This window comes from Labrus bergylta, chromosome 22 (assembly GCF_963930695.1).
Source record: "Labrus bergylta chromosome 22, fLabBer1.1, whole genome shotgun sequence".
NCBI classification, from domain to species: domain Eukaryota; kingdom Metazoa; phylum Chordata; class Actinopteri; order Labriformes; family Labridae; genus Labrus; species Labrus bergylta.
This window is the reverse complement of record NC_089216.1, coordinates 573,842-590,899: the sequence shown is the minus strand read 5'-3', so window position 1 is coordinate 590,899 and position 17,058 is coordinate 573,842. Positions and strand designations below refer to the sequence as shown.

General features: G+C 47.5%; 1 protein-coding gene and 2 long non-coding RNA genes across 4 annotated transcripts; 2 read left to right on the top strand and 1 right to left on the bottom strand.

Moving 5' to 3' along the window:
• Positions 1-2,409: 2,409 nt before the first annotated feature.
• LOC110004965 (uncharacterized) lies at positions 2,410-4,373 on the bottom strand. The gene is made up of 3 exons (XR_002279053.3): positions 4,214-4,373; positions 3,389-3,519; positions 2,410-3,303 (listed from the first exon to the last, which is right to left on the bottom strand). It is a non-coding gene; the product is annotated as an uncharacterized lncRNA (long non-coding RNA).
• Positions 2,560-3,186, top strand: LOC136177420 (uncharacterized). The gene is made up of 4 exons (XR_010665027.1): positions 2,560-2,645; positions 2,817-2,835; positions 3,055-3,073; positions 3,141-3,186. It is a non-coding gene; the product is annotated as an uncharacterized lncRNA (long non-coding RNA).
• Positions 4,374-7,563: 3,190 nt separating the features above from the next.
• Positions 7,564-16,793, top strand: LOC109975749 (E3 ubiquitin-protein ligase Topors-like). 2 transcript variants are annotated; one of them, XM_065950573.1, is made up of 4 exons: positions 7,564-7,775; positions 10,370-12,882; positions 12,965-13,093; positions 13,800-16,793. In XM_065950573.1, the coding sequence occupies exons 1-4, from the start codon at positions 7,680-7,682 to the stop codon at positions 15,754-15,756; spliced, it is 4,695 nt and encodes a 1,564-aa protein (XP_065806645.1). In that variant the 5' UTR covers positions 7,564-7,679; the 3' UTR covers positions 15,757-16,793. The 2 variants fall into 2 exon arrangements, with proteins under 2 accessions (XP_065806645.1, XP_065806644.1); XM_065950572.1 differs by having other exon boundaries at positions 7,565-7,775; positions 12,962-13,093.
• Positions 16,794-17,058: the final 265 nt, after the last annotated feature.

Here is a 17,058-nt window from a genome sequence, read left to right as displayed (position 1 = left end):
GTATCCTGCATGCTCTATGTGTATCCTGCATGCTTTATGTGTATCCTGCATGCTTTATGTGTATCCTGCATGCTTGATGTGTATCCTGCATGCTCTATGTGTATCCTGCATGCTTGATGTGTATCCTGCATGCTTTATGTGTATCCTACATGCTTGATGTGTATCCTGCATGCTCTATGTGTATCCTGCATGCTTTATGTGTATCCTGCATGCTTGATGTGTATCCTGCATGCTCTATGTGTATCCTGCATGCTTTATGTGTATCCTGCATGCTTTATGTGTATCCTACATGCTTTATGTGTATCCTGCATGCTTGATGTGTATCCTGCATGCTTTATGTGTATCCTACATGCTTGATGTGTATCCTGCATGCTTGATGTGTATCCTGCATGCTTTATGTGTATCCTGCATGCTTGATGTGTATCCTGCATGCTCTATGTGTATCCTACATGCTTTATGTGTATCCTACATGCTTTATGTGTATCCTACATGCTCTATGTGTATCCCATGCTTTATGTGTATCCTGCATGCTTTATGTGTATCCTACATGCTTGATGTGTATCCTGCATGCTTTATGTGTATCCTGCATGCTTTATGTGTATCCTACATGCTTGATGTGTATCCTGCATGCTCTATGTGTATCCTACATGCTTTATGTGTATCCTACATGCTCTATGTGTATCCTGCATGCTTTATGTGTATCCTACATGCTTTATGTGTATCCTGCATGCTTGATGTGTATCCTGCATGCTTTATGTGTATCCTGCATGCTTTATGTGTATCCTGCATGCTTTATGTGTATCCTACATGCTCTATGTGTATCCTACATGCTTTATGTGTATCCTGCATGCTTTATGTGTATCCTACATGCTTGATGTGTATCCTGCATGCTCTATGTGTATCCTGCATGCTTGATGTGTATCCTGCATGCTTGATGTGTATCCTGCATGCTTTATGTGTATCCTGCATGCTTTATGTATTTTCTCCTGTGGCTGCTTCATTACTGTCATGATATTTCTTTTTGTAGCTTTTAGCGATGTTTGAATTTGTTTTGTTTTATAAAATCTGTCCAGGGACAACAGATGAAAATCAGCCTTTTGGCTAACTCTGGCATATTTACAGAAATGTTTATTAATATGCAATGTCCCTGGAAAATACATTTTAAAATTTAAAAATCTAAAAAAAACAGCCGATAATATTGTCTGATATCACTCGACTATCGAACCACACTCACCTGTTCACCTATTTTTGACGACCTGCACAAACCGATAACGGCGCTACACTCGGTTTATTCAATTTGTTTATATTTGTTAAGTTTTATATGAATGTTAAAACGAGTGTTTCAGATATCGACCCTGGTTCAGATAACGGATCAGGATGTTTAAAGCAGCGAGACGTCGAGGAGGTTTTTATAATTCAGCTGTTTGTATGTGAGGGAGCAGGTTGTTAATTACACATGAGACACAACGTGTGTGTGTGTGTGTGTGTGTGTGTTTGAAATGTTTTGGTTAATAGAATGAGTACTCACCGACAGACCCCCACCCCCTCTCTCTCTTTGTAAAGCTTGCTCGCCCTCTCTCATCCACTCATTCTGTTGAGCATTTACATCTGAGAGGAAACATCAAAGAGAGTCTCCAAACAATACTGTGTGTGTGTGTGTGTGTGTGTGTGTGTGTGTGTGTGTGTGTGTGTGTGTGTGTGTGTGTGTGTGTGTGTGTGTGTGTGTGTGTGTGCGTGCGTGCGTGCGTGCGTGCGTGCGTGTGTGTGTGTGAGCTTCTTTCAGTTACTGAATACATTAACACACACACACACACACACACACACACGTTTCCTTTCATATGGGACTCGGCGTGCTGAACAGAAACACTGAAAAACAAATCGGCCCGACACGCTGACGTTTGTGTAGTCAGTGTAAATCTTCTGTTAGCTTAGCTTAGCATAAAGACCACAAACAGCCCTGTTCATATCTACGCCCCTGTGACGTCTCGCTTTGAGGCGTAATGAGGGGACAACGTGACCCCCCCCCACTGTCCAGTCTTCAGAGGGGATCAGCTGAGTCAGCGCTGTGTGTGTGTGTGTGTGTGTGCGTCTGACTGTGTGTGTGTGTGTGTGTGTGTCTGTGTGTCTGACTGTGTGTGTGTGTGTGTGTGTGTCTGTGTGTCTGACTGTGTGTGTGTGTGTGTGTGTGTGTGTGTGTGTGTGTGTGTGTCTGTGTGCGTGTCTGTGTGCCTGACTGTGTGTGTGTGTCTGACTGTGTGTGTGTGTGTCTGACTGTGTGTGTGTGTGTGTGTGTGTGTGTGTGTGTGTGTGTGGGGGGGGGTCTGGAGATGATGCTGTTCTGGACCAGTTGGTGTTAGGAGATGGACTTGAGAGGGAGACCTGATCTCAGAACCAATCAAATGAAGACGATTGTCTCATCAAACAGTTTTTAATGGATGATATAAAATAGTTTCAGGTGAGTTTGATGGATTCAGATCTTCACAGCGGACCAGGTTCAGATAAATCCTCATTTTATTATTCACAGCTTCCTGTCCACAGTCCTGGAAGAGGTTTGAACCACAGGAGGGCTAACAGGGTCCAGCAGGTTCAGTCCACTTCAGAGGTCTTTAACAGAGCAGTCAGTCCGGTCTCTGAAGGTCTGGCAGGTCTCTGAAGATCTGGCAGGTCTCTGAAGGTCTGGCAGGTCTCTGAAGATCTGGCAGGTCTCTACAAGTCTGGCAGGTCTCTGAAGGTCTGGCAGGTCTCTGAAGGTCTGGCAGGTCTCTACAAGTCTGGCAGGTCTCTACAAGTCTGGCAGGTCTCTGAAGGTCTGGCAGGTCTCTGAAGGTCTGGCAGGTCTCTACAAGTCTGGCAGGTCTCTACAAGTCTGGCAGGTCTCTGACGGTCTGGCAGGTCTCTGAAGATCTGGCAGGTCTCTACAAGTCTGGCAGGTCTCTGACGGTCTGGCAGGTCTCTGAAGGTCTGGCAGGTCTCTGAAGGTCTGGCAGGTCTCTACAGGTCTCTGAAGGTCTGGCAGGTCTCTGAAGGTCTGGCAGGTCTCTACAAGTCTGGCAGGTCTCTACAGGTCTGGCAGGTCTCTACAGGTCTCTGAAGGTCTGGCAGGTCTCTGAAGGTCTGGCAGGTCTCTACAAGTCTGGCAGGTCTCTGAAGGTCTGGCAGGTCTCTGAAGGTCTGGCAGGTCTCTACAAGTCTGGCAGGTCTCTGAAGGTCTGGCAGGTCTCTGAAGGTCTGGCAGGTCTCTAAGGGTGAAGTCTCTCAGACCTGGAAGACGTTGGACCCTCAGGGGGGTCGAGTCCAGCAGGACTAACAAACAGACAGAGAGAAGATTTATTGAAACACCGAAACATTTACATCATGTCACCAAAAACCAAACGTGTGAAACTCTCACCGGTCTCATCATCCAATGAGCTGTCAGTGTTGCTGAAGGGGGGCCGTCCTCTTCTCCAGCAGCCAATGAGAAGCGATCCTGCTGGCGTAGATCACATAAGACCAGGACAAGACGACGATGGCGAGCAAGATCTGAGAGACAGACGATGAAAAAAACAACCTTTATTCTACACTTTGATACCACAGGGGTTAAAGGTCACACATTCTCCTCCGAAACACAAAACATGTCTGAGAAGGTTCCGGGGTCGAAGAACTCTTATTATGAATTCATTTCTTCTTTTTTTCGTTATTGTCTTAAATGCTGTGATACTGTAGTAATACCGACATTCAGAGGTAGGCGGCAGTGCAACTCTTTGGACCCCAACCGCCTTTAAACACCAACGAAGAAGACGACGGAAGAAGGTTCAATAATCGAACTGGTTTAACTGTCTAATTAATTACCCTCTAAATGTTTTCTGTGAGACATTTAAAGAGTTTTTGACCCACATGCTTCTTAATGATCCTCCAGTGGAGCCAAGAAGATTCTCTCTGAACAAACACAGATTTGATTTTCACTTTAAATCAAACCACGCTTCATGTTTACACCTTTAGCCGGTGTATTGGTTCAAAGAGTGACCGTGTTATCTGGTGACCTGCTGCGGTTGTCGTGGTTACAGCGGCTGATTAAAACTGGAAATTCTTCGTTTTGTGGTTTAGTTCTTCATTACAGACTCACCTGAGGATAGTTAGACATAAAAAAAAAACAAGCTGGCGTACACGGGTCACCAGTTAGCACGGTCACTCATTAATCCGAAACACCGGGGGATGACCTCAGCAGTGAACATACCGCGGAGTGAATCCTGTGCAGGGCTCGTCTGCTGAAGGTCTCCATCTCCCTCTGAAGCTTCCTTTAATCATTTATCCTCTTCACTCAATGAACAGCGCTGGACCCCCATCCGGAGTGGAACAGACCGGATGTTGTTCTCATGGATCAGAGAGCCGCTTCCTGTCTGAACCGTTAGGGGGCAGCACGTGCTGTATAAAACACAGGGAGGAATCACAGACGCAGGCGAGATGTCTCACTCCGCTTCAGAAAAAAAACACCAACACGATTTATCCCCCCCCCCTGTATTCTATATAAAAACTGCTGTTCTTAAACCAGGGCCGTATCCGAATTGCCAAGTACATACTCAATCTTTCAGTATGCAGTAAGCAGTATGCAGTATGTACTATCTGTGCTGCATACTGTTAGTACCTACTATTCAGTACGCACACACAGTAGGCAGATATTTGTTCCTGGGCCCTTCCTGAATATCCACAGTTCAGTAGTCAGTACTTTTCAGTAGGAGTTTCAGTATACTGAACCCTCGTGGTCATTCAGTGGTCATTTTTTGGGTCCACCTCAGTATACTGAACATTTCAGTATGGATACTAACTTCCTGGTTTCATGCAGTATGGATTGGATGAATCCTTTCAGGAAATGAATTGTATTTTACCCACAATGCTTTGTGAAATTAAACGTAAATCATCACTTCACGTGCGCCTCCAAATCAAAACAAACGAGCGTGGATTAATTGAATCAGTTTTTAATCTAGAGTTAAAGTCCCGACTGAAATCACTACTTTAAATTAACAACAGAAAATATAACAAATATCTGCATTATTATAAAACCTTTCTCCCTCTATTTAAATAATGATGTCACTATTTAAATAATGATTTCACTATTTAAATAATGATTTAACTATTTAAATAATGATGTCACTATTTAAATAATGATGTCACTATTTAAATAATGATTTAACTATTTAAATAATGATTTCACTATTTAAATAATGATTTAACTAATGATTTCACTATTTAAATAATGATTTAACTATTTAAATAATGATTTCACTATTTAAATAATGATTTAACTATTTAAATAATGATTTAACTATTTAAATAATGATTTAACTATTTAAATAATGATTTCACTATTTAAATAATGATTTAACTATTTAAATAATGATGTCACTATTTAAATAATGATTTAACTATTTAAATAATGATGTCACTATTTAAATAATGATGTCACTATTTAAATAATGATTTCACTATTTAAATAATGATGTCACTATTTAAATAATGATGTCACTATTTAAATAATGATTTAACTATTTAAATAATGATTTCTCTATTTAAATAATGATTTCTCTATTTAAATAATGATGTCACTATTTAAATAATGATTTCACTATTTAAATAATGATTTAACTATTTAAATAATGATTTAACTGTTTAAATAATGATGTCACTATTTAAATAATGATGTCACTATTTAAATAATGAGTTCACTATTTAAATAATGATTTAACTATTTAAATAATGATTTCTCTATTTAAATAATGATTTAACTATTTAAATAATGATTTAACTGTTTAAATAATGATGTCACTATTTAAATAATGATTATTTAAATAATGATTTCACTATTTAAATAATGATTTAACTATTTAAATAATGATTTAACTATTTAAATGTCTTTATTGGTTTATTTTATATTCTGTATATTACTGTCTTTCATTTGTTCTTCATGTACTGTATGTTATTTAGTTATTTAATCTTTTACTTGATTTACATTGTGATATTGTTGTTTGTTTACCTGACTGTATATGGGCATTACTCTTAAATGAAACGTAAAGACGTCACTTCCATACTGAATGAATCAGAAGAAGTAGGAACAAATATCTGCCTACTGTGTGTGTATACTGAACAGTAGGTACTAACAGTATACAGCAGATAGTAGGTACTAACAGTATACAGCAGATAGTAGGTACTAACAGTATACAGCAGATAGTAGGTACTAACAGTATACAACAGATAGTAGGTACTAACAGTAAACAGCAGATAGTAGGTACTAACAGTATACAGCAGATAGTAGGTACTAACAGTAAACAGCAGATAGTAGGTACTAACAGTATACAGCAGATAGTAGGTACTAACAGTAAACAGCAGATAGTAGGTACTAACAGTAAACAGCAGATAGTAGGTACTAACAGTATACAGCAGATAGTAGGTACTAACAGTATACAGCTGATAGTAGGTACTAACAGTATACAGCAGATAGTAGGTACTAACAGTATACAGCTGATAGTAGGTACTAACAGTAAACAGCAGATAGTAGGTACTAACAGTATACAGCAGATAGTAGGTACTAACAGTATACAGCAGATAGTAGGTACTAACAGTATACAGCAGATAGTAGGTACTAACAGTATACAGCAGATAGTAGGTACTAACAGTAAACAGCAGATAGTAGGTACTAACAGCATACAGCAGATAGTAGGTACTAACAGTATACAGCAGATAGTAGGTACTAACAGTATACAGCAGATAGTAGGTACTAACAGTATACAGCAGATAGTAGGTACTAACAGTAAACAGCACAGATAGTAGGTACTAACAGTATACAGCACAGATAGTAGGTACTAACAGTATACAGCAGATAGTAGGTACTAACAGTATACAGCAGATAGTAGGTACTAACAGTATACAGCAGATAGTACGTACTGACTACTGACAGATTGAGTATGTACTTGACAATTTGGATACGGCCTTTAACTATGGCATTTTATTATCTATAAGTGATTTATGTGGAGCTCCCTCTAGAGGAATCCTCAAGTAACACGCGTTGGACAAGTACGTGAACTTAAACGTTCACCACGCAGCCGGTTGTCTACGATGTGGTCCAAAAGCGATCATATTAACGGCATCGAACTTACTGACGACAGAACAGAATATAAATATATTTTTTTGCTTGTTTCTTTTTATATATGAGGCTGCGTCCCCCAGTGCAGCCGCTCGTCTGTATAGAGATGATGATTTCTGCACTGGTATTTTAAGAACCTCATCTTATTTTCTGGACATTATTTAATAATGTTCATTATTTTATCCAAATCGCTCCCGATTGAGTAAAAAGTTATTTAAAAAACACAATTTATTTCCTTCTTTAATACGACAGATTTCAGGTCCCGATGTTTTTCTTTTTACTGCATTAAATGTATTTTACGGCTTTATTTACGTCGAGGTTCAGTCTCGTGTCTTTACGATGAAAACATAATAAAGACTCGGATGTTTGATCAGAGTAAGTCATCTCAGCTTTAAACGATCTTTGTAAAAAAAAAAAAAAAGATGTTCTATTTCCCATCAGCCACCGCGGTGTTCTCGCTTCAGTTGTGTGTATCGTCGGTTCGGGCGACACGAATGTCTCCGTGTTTACCGGGAGATCTAAACGTCTGAGCGGGTCGGAGCGGCGCAGCCCGGTGGACCGGTTGATGCCGCTGGCGGCGCGGGGCTCTGCCCGGAGGAGGAGAAAAACCCCGGATGAGAAGCTCCCGGAGCGACCCGGAGAGTCTTCTTCTGCTGCTCAGGTACGGAAAGCTAACCACTGTTAGCATGCTAGCAGGCTAACTGTGATGACAGCCTTCCCGTGTCATCGGGGGGCGTGGTCGATCACATTATCGATCATACCTGAGAGAGAGAGTAGTGCTGGTTCTTACCTGCGTCACCCGGATGTGGTTCACCTTTATATAAAGGTGTTCTGAGCGAATAGAGAAGGTAAACAGCTAGCATGCTAATCTGTTAGCATGCTAACAGATTAGCAGCCGTCAGTGTCGTCTCCTCGCGCAGCTGTTTGTCTTTGTTTATGTTTCTTTGTTTATGTTTCTTTGTTTATGTTTCTTTGTTTATGTTTCTTTGTTTATGTTTCTTTGTTTATGTTTCTTTGTTTATGTTTCTTTGTTTATGAGAGAGATGAGGAGATTTATTAAATGTTTGAAACAAACCAACAGCATCAGAGCTTTAAAACACGTCATAATGCATCAGACAGGTGAGCAGGAGACACATCACCTGTTCACCTGCTGAGCAGGAGACTCATCACCTGTTCACCTGCTGAGCAGGAGACTCATCACCTGTTCACCTGTCTGAGCAGGAGACTCATCACCTGTTCACCTGTCTGAGCAGGAGACTCATCACCTGTTCACCTGTCTGAGCAGGAGACTCATCACCTGTTCACCTGCTGAGCAGGAGACACATCACCTGTTCACCTGTCTGAGCAGGAGACTCATCACCTGTTCACCTGTCTGAGCAGGAGACACATCACCTGTTCACCTGCTGAGCAGGAGACTCATCACCTGTTCACCTGCTGAGCAGGAGACTCATCACCTGTTCACCTGTCTGAGCAGGAGACTCATCACCTGTTCACCTGCTGAGCAGGAGACTCATCACCTGTTCACCTGTCTGAGCAGGAGACTCATCACCTGTTCACCTGCTGAGCAGGAGACTCATCACCTGTTCACCTGCTGAGCAGGAGACTCATCACCTGTTCACCTGCTGAGCAGGAGACACATCACCTGTTCACCTGTCTGAGCAGGAGACACATCACCTGTTCACCTGTCTGAGCAGGAGACACATCACCTGTTCACCTGCTGAGCAGGAGACTCATCACCTGTTCACCTGCTGAGCAGGAGACACATCACCTGTTCACCTGTCTGAGCAGGAGACTCATCACCTGTTCACCTGTCTGAGCAGGAGACTCATCACCTGTTCACCTGCTGAGCAGGAGACTCATCACCTGTTCACCTGCTGAGCAGGAGACACATCACCTGTTCACCTGTCTGAGCAGGAGACTCATCACCTGTTCACCTGCTGAGCAGGAGACTCATCACCTGTTCACCTGTCTGAGCAGGAGACACATCACCTGTTCACCTGTCTGAGCAGGAGACTCATCACCTGTTCACCTGCTGAGCAGGAGACTCATCACCTGTTCACCTGCTGAGCAGGAGACTCATCACCTGTTCACCTGCTGAGCAGGAGACTCATCACCTGTTCACCTGCTGAGCAGGAGACTCATCACCTGTTCACCTGTCTGAGCAGGAGACACATCACCTGTTCACCTGCTGAGCAGGAGACTCATCACCTGTTCACCTGTCTGAGCAGGAGACTCATCACCTGTTCACCTGCTGAGCAGGAGACTCATCACCTGTTCACCTGTCTGAGCAGGAGACTCATCACCTGTTCACCTGTCTGAGCAGGAGACACATCACCTGTTCACCTGCTGAGCAGGAGACTCATCACCTGTTCACCTGCTGAGCAGGAGACACATCACCTGTTCACCTGTCTGAGCAGGAGACTCATCACCTGTTCACCTGTCTGAGCAGGAGACACATCACCTGTTCACCTGTCTGAGCAGGAGACTCATCACCTGTTCACCTGTCTGAGCAGGAGACACATCACCTGTTCACCTGTCTGAGCAGGAGACTCATCACCTGTTCACCTGTCTGAGCAGGAGACAAGATGTTGTCTTTAGGAATTTTTGTTGCCATGGTAACACACAGGAATCGATATTGTTGTTTTTATTTACTAGAATATGAACCTCAGCGTTTAATGAACACATTTTAATCATCGAGTTATGTCGTCGACTTTAGGTCCTCTGCAGTGTCCCTATAGTCACACACCTGATGACATCACACACCTGATGACATCACACACTGACCTGATGACATCACACACTGACCTCATGACATCACACACTGACCTCATGACATCACACACTGACCTCATGACATCACACACTGACCTCATGACATCACACATTGACCTTATGACATCACACACTGACCTCATGACATCACACACTGACCTCATGACATCACACACTGACCTGATGACATCACACACCGACCTGATGACATCACACACTGACCTGATGACATCACACACTGACCTGATGACATCACACACTGACCTCATGACATCACACACTGACCTGATGACATCACACACTGACCTGATGACATCACACACTGACCTTTGTTTCCGTTCCTTTGAGCTGTCTGACCTCACTTTGGGATCTCTAACCACTTCCTGTTTCTGAACTTAACTTCCTGTCCTGAAGCGGCTCCTTTCTGTATTCATGAGAACGACCTTGGTCTTAAGGTCTGTCCCGTTTTCTCTGTATTTCCAGGTGATGGCGCCAACGCGGATGAAACTGCGCGTGCGTCGCCGTGACCACGCAGCCGAAGGTGCCGGCGCCGCTGCAGACGGCGGCGTTTGGCAGGTCGTGGAGGAGGAGGCGAGCAGAGAGAGCCGGGGTCGAGGCGGCAGGAGGAAAAACAACGGCAGCGCTGCACCACCAGCTGCCACCACATCCTCTTCGTCTCCTCCCACCGCCGCCGCCTCCTCCTCTGCCTCGGCGCGGGCGGTGATGGCGGCGGAGGAGGCGTCGCCCGACTCAAAGTGTCCGATCTGTCTGGATCGCTTCAACAACCTGGCGTACCTGGACCGCTGCCTCCATCGCTTCTGCTTCCCGTGCATCCAGGAGTGGTCGCACAACAAGGCCGAGTGTCCGCTCTGCAAGCAGCCCTTCACCTCCATCCTGCACTCGGTCCTCGCCGAGGACGACTTCAAGGAGTACACGCCGCGCCCCGCGCCCGCCAACAGCAGCGTTGCCGCCACTGTCGCCATGGTAGCAGCGATGGCTTCCGCTGCACGGAACGCCCACCAGGATTGGCTGATGTTGAGGAGGCACCGAGGGGCGGACAGAGGAGAGGCGACCACGAGGAGGCGGAGGAGAGAGAGGGGAGGGGCGGCGGGCGGGGGGGCGGGGGTGTGGGAGTGGTACCTCGACTCTCCTCCTCTCGCCCCTCTTCCTCACCCCGCCGCCGCCGTCTCTCCGGTGGTTGCCGAGGACAGCGAGGAGGGGGAGGAGCCGGAGGAGCAAAGGAGGAGAGGCAGGGGCGACCTCTCGGAGCGTGGCGTGATATTCGAGGGGCTGACAGGACTCGGGGGGGCGGCGGCTCCGTTAGCGGCGACTGATCGGGCATCACGCCAGCTGATGACTCGCTTGGCGGCGAGGCAGCGCCTGCAGCGAGAAGGCGGGACCGTGCGGCGGCTGAGGGAGAGAGAGACTGTTGCTTTCCGTCGGGCGCTTTACCGCTGCAGCATACGGGTCCGCGGTGTAGCGGGGGTCAACGGTAACCAGGGGCAACAGCAGCGTGACATCACAGCCGAGAGCTTCCGGAGACACCCCGTCCATCTGAACAGGCTCCGCCCCTGGCTGCGGCGGGAGCTGACGGTGCTGTACGGAGCGCACGGATCACTGGTGGATATCGTCCAACGCATCATCATGGCGAGACTCGCCCGCCACGGCCTGGAGGACACGCCCACCATAGAAGAAGAGCTGCGTCCCTTCCTGTTGGCCCGCACGGATCACTTCCTGCACGAGCTGGTCAGCTTCGCACGCTCGCCGCTCAGCCTGGAACACTACGACCTGCAGGCGGCGTACGAGCCGCCGGAGGCCACGTTAGAGCTGGACGGAACGAGCAGCTCCTCGGACAGCAGCTCCGTCATCGCCATCTCGGAGGGCGAGGAGGAAGAGGAGGGGCTGGCGGGAGGAAGGGCGGAGGGAGACGCCCATGATGATGTCATCCAAACAGGAAGCTGCCTCAGCCTGTCGGCGTGGGACGACGAGACGCCGGGCCCCTCCTACTCCACCGCCGAGCCGCCGTGTTCGCTCTCCTCGCTGTCGTTCAGCCCCGCCCCCCAGGAAGCGGCCAATGATGAGGGAGGAGAGAAGCGGGAGGGGGACGTGGAGGAGTGTCTGATCGTCGGGTACAAGAAGCCGATAGCGGAGCGGACGCCGGAGCTGGTGCAGCTCTCGTCTGACACCGAGGACGAGGAGATGAAGAAGGAGACCAAAGAGGAGCATCCTCCCCTCACCTCCTTGACTCCTCCCCTCACCTCCTTGACTCCTCCCCTCCCCTATGTACCCACAATCCCTCCCTCCTCGTCAGTGACCTGCGGAGACGAGCAGGAGGACAGGCTGAAGGACGGCGAGGCGGGGAGGCTTCGCTCGTGGTCGGGCAGCTCGGAGAGGAGCAGAAACTCCGTGTGCTCGCTCAGCCCCGCCACGCCCGGAGATGGCGAGCGGCGGCGGGAGAAAGACGGGAAGCGGAAAGGAAGCGAGGAGGTGAGGGAGAAGAGGAGGAGAAAGAGGAGAAAAACAACATCAGGGAGGGAGGGGCGGAGGAAAAGCGGGACCCTCTACAACCCGAACCGTTCCATTTATCCCGCCTTGATGCGTCAGCCCTCGCGCTCACCCTCGCCGTTTCACTCGAGCGCCGACTCCAGCTCGCCACCCAGCCCGCCGGACTCCACCTGGAGCTATCACTGCTCCCAGGTGTCCCCTCTCACCTCCTCCATCTCTTCACCCTCCTCCTCCTCTTCCTCCTCGCCACCGCTCTCCTCACAGACGCCGCTGACCCCCTCCCTCACTCACCACGGGGAGAAACCCGGCGGGAAGAGGAAGTACAAAAGCCGACACCTGGACAGCGACGACAAGGACCCCACGTGGAGGCCGAGCAGCGGCGGCCCGTGTAGCGAGAAGAGGAGGGAGCGCCGTGAGAAGGAGAGGACACGGAGAGGGAGGAGGAGAGAGAGAGGGAGGACGGGCGCTCAAAGGGCGAGCGGGGGAGACGGGTGAGAGACACTTTTAGTCCTTAAAATAAAGACGTTCTTTTGTTTGTGTGCTGAATCTCGTCTCCTGTTTGTCCTCCAGCAGGAGGCGCCGAGACGACCGGAGTCCCAGCGTGGAGATCGTCTACGAGGGGACCATCAACGCATCCAACGCCACGCAACCCGCTGCACGCAGACGCCGCAGGAAACGACAACGCCAGACACAACACAGCAGGTACTAAACTGTGCAGCCACACAGCTGTTCCTCTCTCAGCCAGCAGGGGGCAACCTGCCAGAGACAGAGACAGAGAGAGAGAGAGAGAGAGAGAGAGAGAGAGAGAGAGAGAGAGAGAGAGAGAGAGAGAGGACCCAACAGATGACTGGAAAGTCTTTGTTTTAAATATGAATTATTCCTCAAACACTGAAAACCACTTTAACCCTCATGACTCATGATGGACATTTCTGTCCATGTGGTCAAATGTCTCCTCTTCATCTGGTCATCATTTTGTCTGTTAGCACATATGGAACACATTTTATAAGAAAGTTTCTCTCTTGACACATTTTGGAATGAACATTTTAGTTTTTTAATAAATCAATAGATCACTGAAACATGTTTACTACCCTCTGAAGTCACTGAGGACAAACATGTCCACTTCCAAAAAACTGATCTAAAAATAGAACAGATTGATATTTTTTTCTTCTTTTTTCTGCATAAATCTCTTAATCAACTCCAGCCCTGCTCAAAACTACCAAACATTGAATAATTATCATTTCCTGCTAATTATTCAATGTTTGATATCTTTTTATATCAGTTTTTGTCCTTAGTGACTTCAGAGGGTCGTAAATTAAACGGATTTCTGAGGATTCAGATTCTATGGATCATTAACAGATTTCAACATGTGGTCGTTCTCAAAGTTTCCTCGTCTCTCTCCGTCTCTCAGCTCTCCGGTCATCATCACCCTCGACAGCAACAGCAGCCACGACGACGTCAACAACAACAACAACGTGGACAGCAGCAGCAGCAGTCCGCTCAGCAGCCAGCAGACGGTCGACTTCTCCGACCTCCCGCCTCTCCCTCTGATGCATTCTGCCGGGGTGGGCGGAGCCCTGAATGCAGAATTCGGAGAGCTCCCCGCCGACATCCTGGACCAAGGAACTGACGGGTCGGAGACGGAGTGGGCGGGACGGTCCCAGGCTGAGGGTCCCATCGCCATCGACCACAGCGACAGCAGCGAGGGGGAGGTGGACGTGGAGAAAGTTGAAGAGAGCGGGTCGGCGCCGGCCTCGGATGATGATAACGGGTTAAAGAGAGAGGCGGGGCCAGCGGCGGGCGACGCTCCCAGAACTCCAGACTTAACTCAGGAAAGAGTCGCTGAAGACTTGCCCTCGGACTCACGCCTTCTAGCGACCATCCTCAACGACCTGAAGGGAATCGCTTCTTCTAACTTGAAACCAAACAGCTCATCGGACGCCAGGAAGAAAAAGCGTTTGATGGATCAATCGAACCGGGACGGTCCCCGTGCGGTCCCCGATCTCTCAGAGGCGCAACCGTCTAACGAGATCAAAGTGCCAGCGTGCAGCGCCTCCGATGCCTCGCCGCCTCCTCTCGAGGGGCGGGTCAGAGAGGAGGGCGCGGACATGCCCCGCCTCCTGAAACAAGCTAGTCCTGTTATGTCGCACAACAGGAACACGCCGCCGCCTTTAAAACACAAAGACGCTTCGAGCCCGCACCTGCTCCCCACCGCCCCTGGAGACCCCGCGGGGGGAAAGTCTCAGGCTCCTCCCACCTCCCACATTAGTTCAGAGACCATCCCGCCCATTTCAACACTGAAGAGGCGTTTCACGAGCGCTCTCACACCCTCTACGGGCAGCAACGCAGCACTGGTAGACTTCCCTTTAGCTCCTCCTCCAGGAGGCGGAGCTTTGAACGTTGGTATCCACTCCACGAGCGACAAACCTCCCGTTGACTCTTCTTCTGCGTCTGGAAGAAGTTCCACAAGTGCTCATTTTGTACCGCGTCACGACTTTAACTCTGTTTGTCCGTCAAAGTCGCACGCCACCCGTAACGACGTTCCTCTTGGTCGTCGATCTCCGGTCGATGTGCGTCCCGTGAATTCTTTCGCTCCCGTTGATTTGCATTCGGCTAAAAGTGCCCGGTCCGAAGAGAAGGTTGGTCACACTGACTCCGCCTCCTGTCAGGTACCGCCCCTTAACCTCCGTCATGTCGCAGAGGAAACGGCAGCAGGTCGTGGCGTTTTCTCGGGAGGCAACCCAAACGCCACGTCACGCCACAAAGCCTCGACACCCGTTGGCGAGAACTCGTCAGACAGAGCGTCACCCTCTGGCGTTAGCACCGTGCTAACAACAACGACAGGTGCTAGCGGCAGGTCCTCTCCCGTTGACCTTCTCTCTTCCAGCGCAGCTTCCAAAGTGCGTGCGTTGTCAACAGCCAATCAGGAGGACCGATTGCCAACCCGTGGCTTCAGCCGCCATGTTGCATCCGCTAACGAACATCTGTCTGGCTCGGGCGGAGAACTGATGGACGGACACTTGAACCGCACGCCGTCATCCTCCCCCGACTTCACGCCACAACCGAGAAAAAACAGTTCCCTGTCCCGACCGGACGCCGACCTCCACGCCGACCTCCACCTGGATTTGAAACCTTCAAACCGCTTCGATCCATCCTCGGACCGACGGCTCAACGCCGACGATCAGAAACCCTCCGCCGACTCTCGCTTGAAGATGAACTCTGAGCTCGCCGCCGAAGACAATCGCACCTTGTCTGTTGAAAACCACTGCAACTCGAACTCCTCCCACGCCGCCCGTTCAGACTCTCAGTCGCTCGCCGATGAACACTCAACCGGCGACTTCTGGAAAACACACACACGCCTAAAATAAAGACACTACAAACATTTTACAGACTTGATGGATAAATATAAAAAAGAAAACTGATTTTTTTTTTTTTTTTTTTTTTTTACATTTGTAACGATTTTGAATTCAGATAAATTGTGTTGATTTTAAATGTGTCCTCGCCGTGGCTCATGGCGTTCTTTCAAACTGTTTGTAAGGAGCGCAGCTGTTAAGTTTTCCTGATGAGAGATTCATGTTTGTCTTCATATTTTTCATTTTAAAGGTCGTTCTGATTTTGGGCGTTTCGCTCGTGTTTACTTTCAAGCGAGGGATCTGCAAAGTAAATCAAACTGTTGAACGTCTGAGCAGAAAGTAAAAAGATTAAATAATAATGTGAATATGAAGAACTGTCGGCCTCGTGTCCACCTGGCATTTTTATTCTGAGCGCCAGCGTCTTCTGTCAGTTGTTCTCATTGAGTAGAGAGCGCTCTCAGCTACGACGGAGGATTAGGGATGTTAAAAAAAAAAAAAAAAGAGATTAATTTAGAGATTAAAAGTTTTTAAATTTACAAGTTTAATCTCGAAATGTAAAAATATTTTTTTAACATGGCCCTAATCCTCCGTTGTACTCAGCAGAAAGCGGCTGCAAGAAGAAAAAGCTCCGCCTTTTTTCTTCAGTCGCTCTGAGCGCTCAAGTTGAAAATCTTTCAACGTTTCAGAAAGGTGCTGTTGACATCACCGCCGCTCTTTTCCAAATGTTTGATATTCCCCGTAGTTTAGTCTCGTCCCCTCGTCCTCCTCGCTCCGTCTCTGATCAGGAAATAAACGATTTCAAATATAAAACTTAAGTAAAAAGTAACGGAGCAGCGTCGCTCATACAGCGAGTGTTATCAACAGACTGTTGCCATGGAGACAGGACGGACGAGCGAGCAGCTCTTCTCTGAAATAATGCCAGGTGAACACGAGGCCTCGTGAGATGTTGAACAATAATAACTGTTGATGAACGTCTGACCTTAAAGAAGAAGATTATAAAATGTTGATTCCACCGAAGAGCCAAAAACATTAAAGGACTTTTTCCAAAGTGAGGCGGTCTGACTGACAGGTGATTTATTTATTTACACCAGAGTCCTTCAGGTGAGTTATTTACACCAGAGTCCTTCAGGTGATTTATTTATTTACACCAGAGTCCTTCAGGTGAGTTATTTACACCAGAGTCCTTCAGGTGATTTATTTATTTACACCAGAGTCCTTCAGGTGAGTTATTTATTTACACCAGAGTCCTTCAGGTGATTTATTTATTTACACCAGAGTCCTTCAGGTGATTTATTTATTTACACCAGAGTCCTTCAG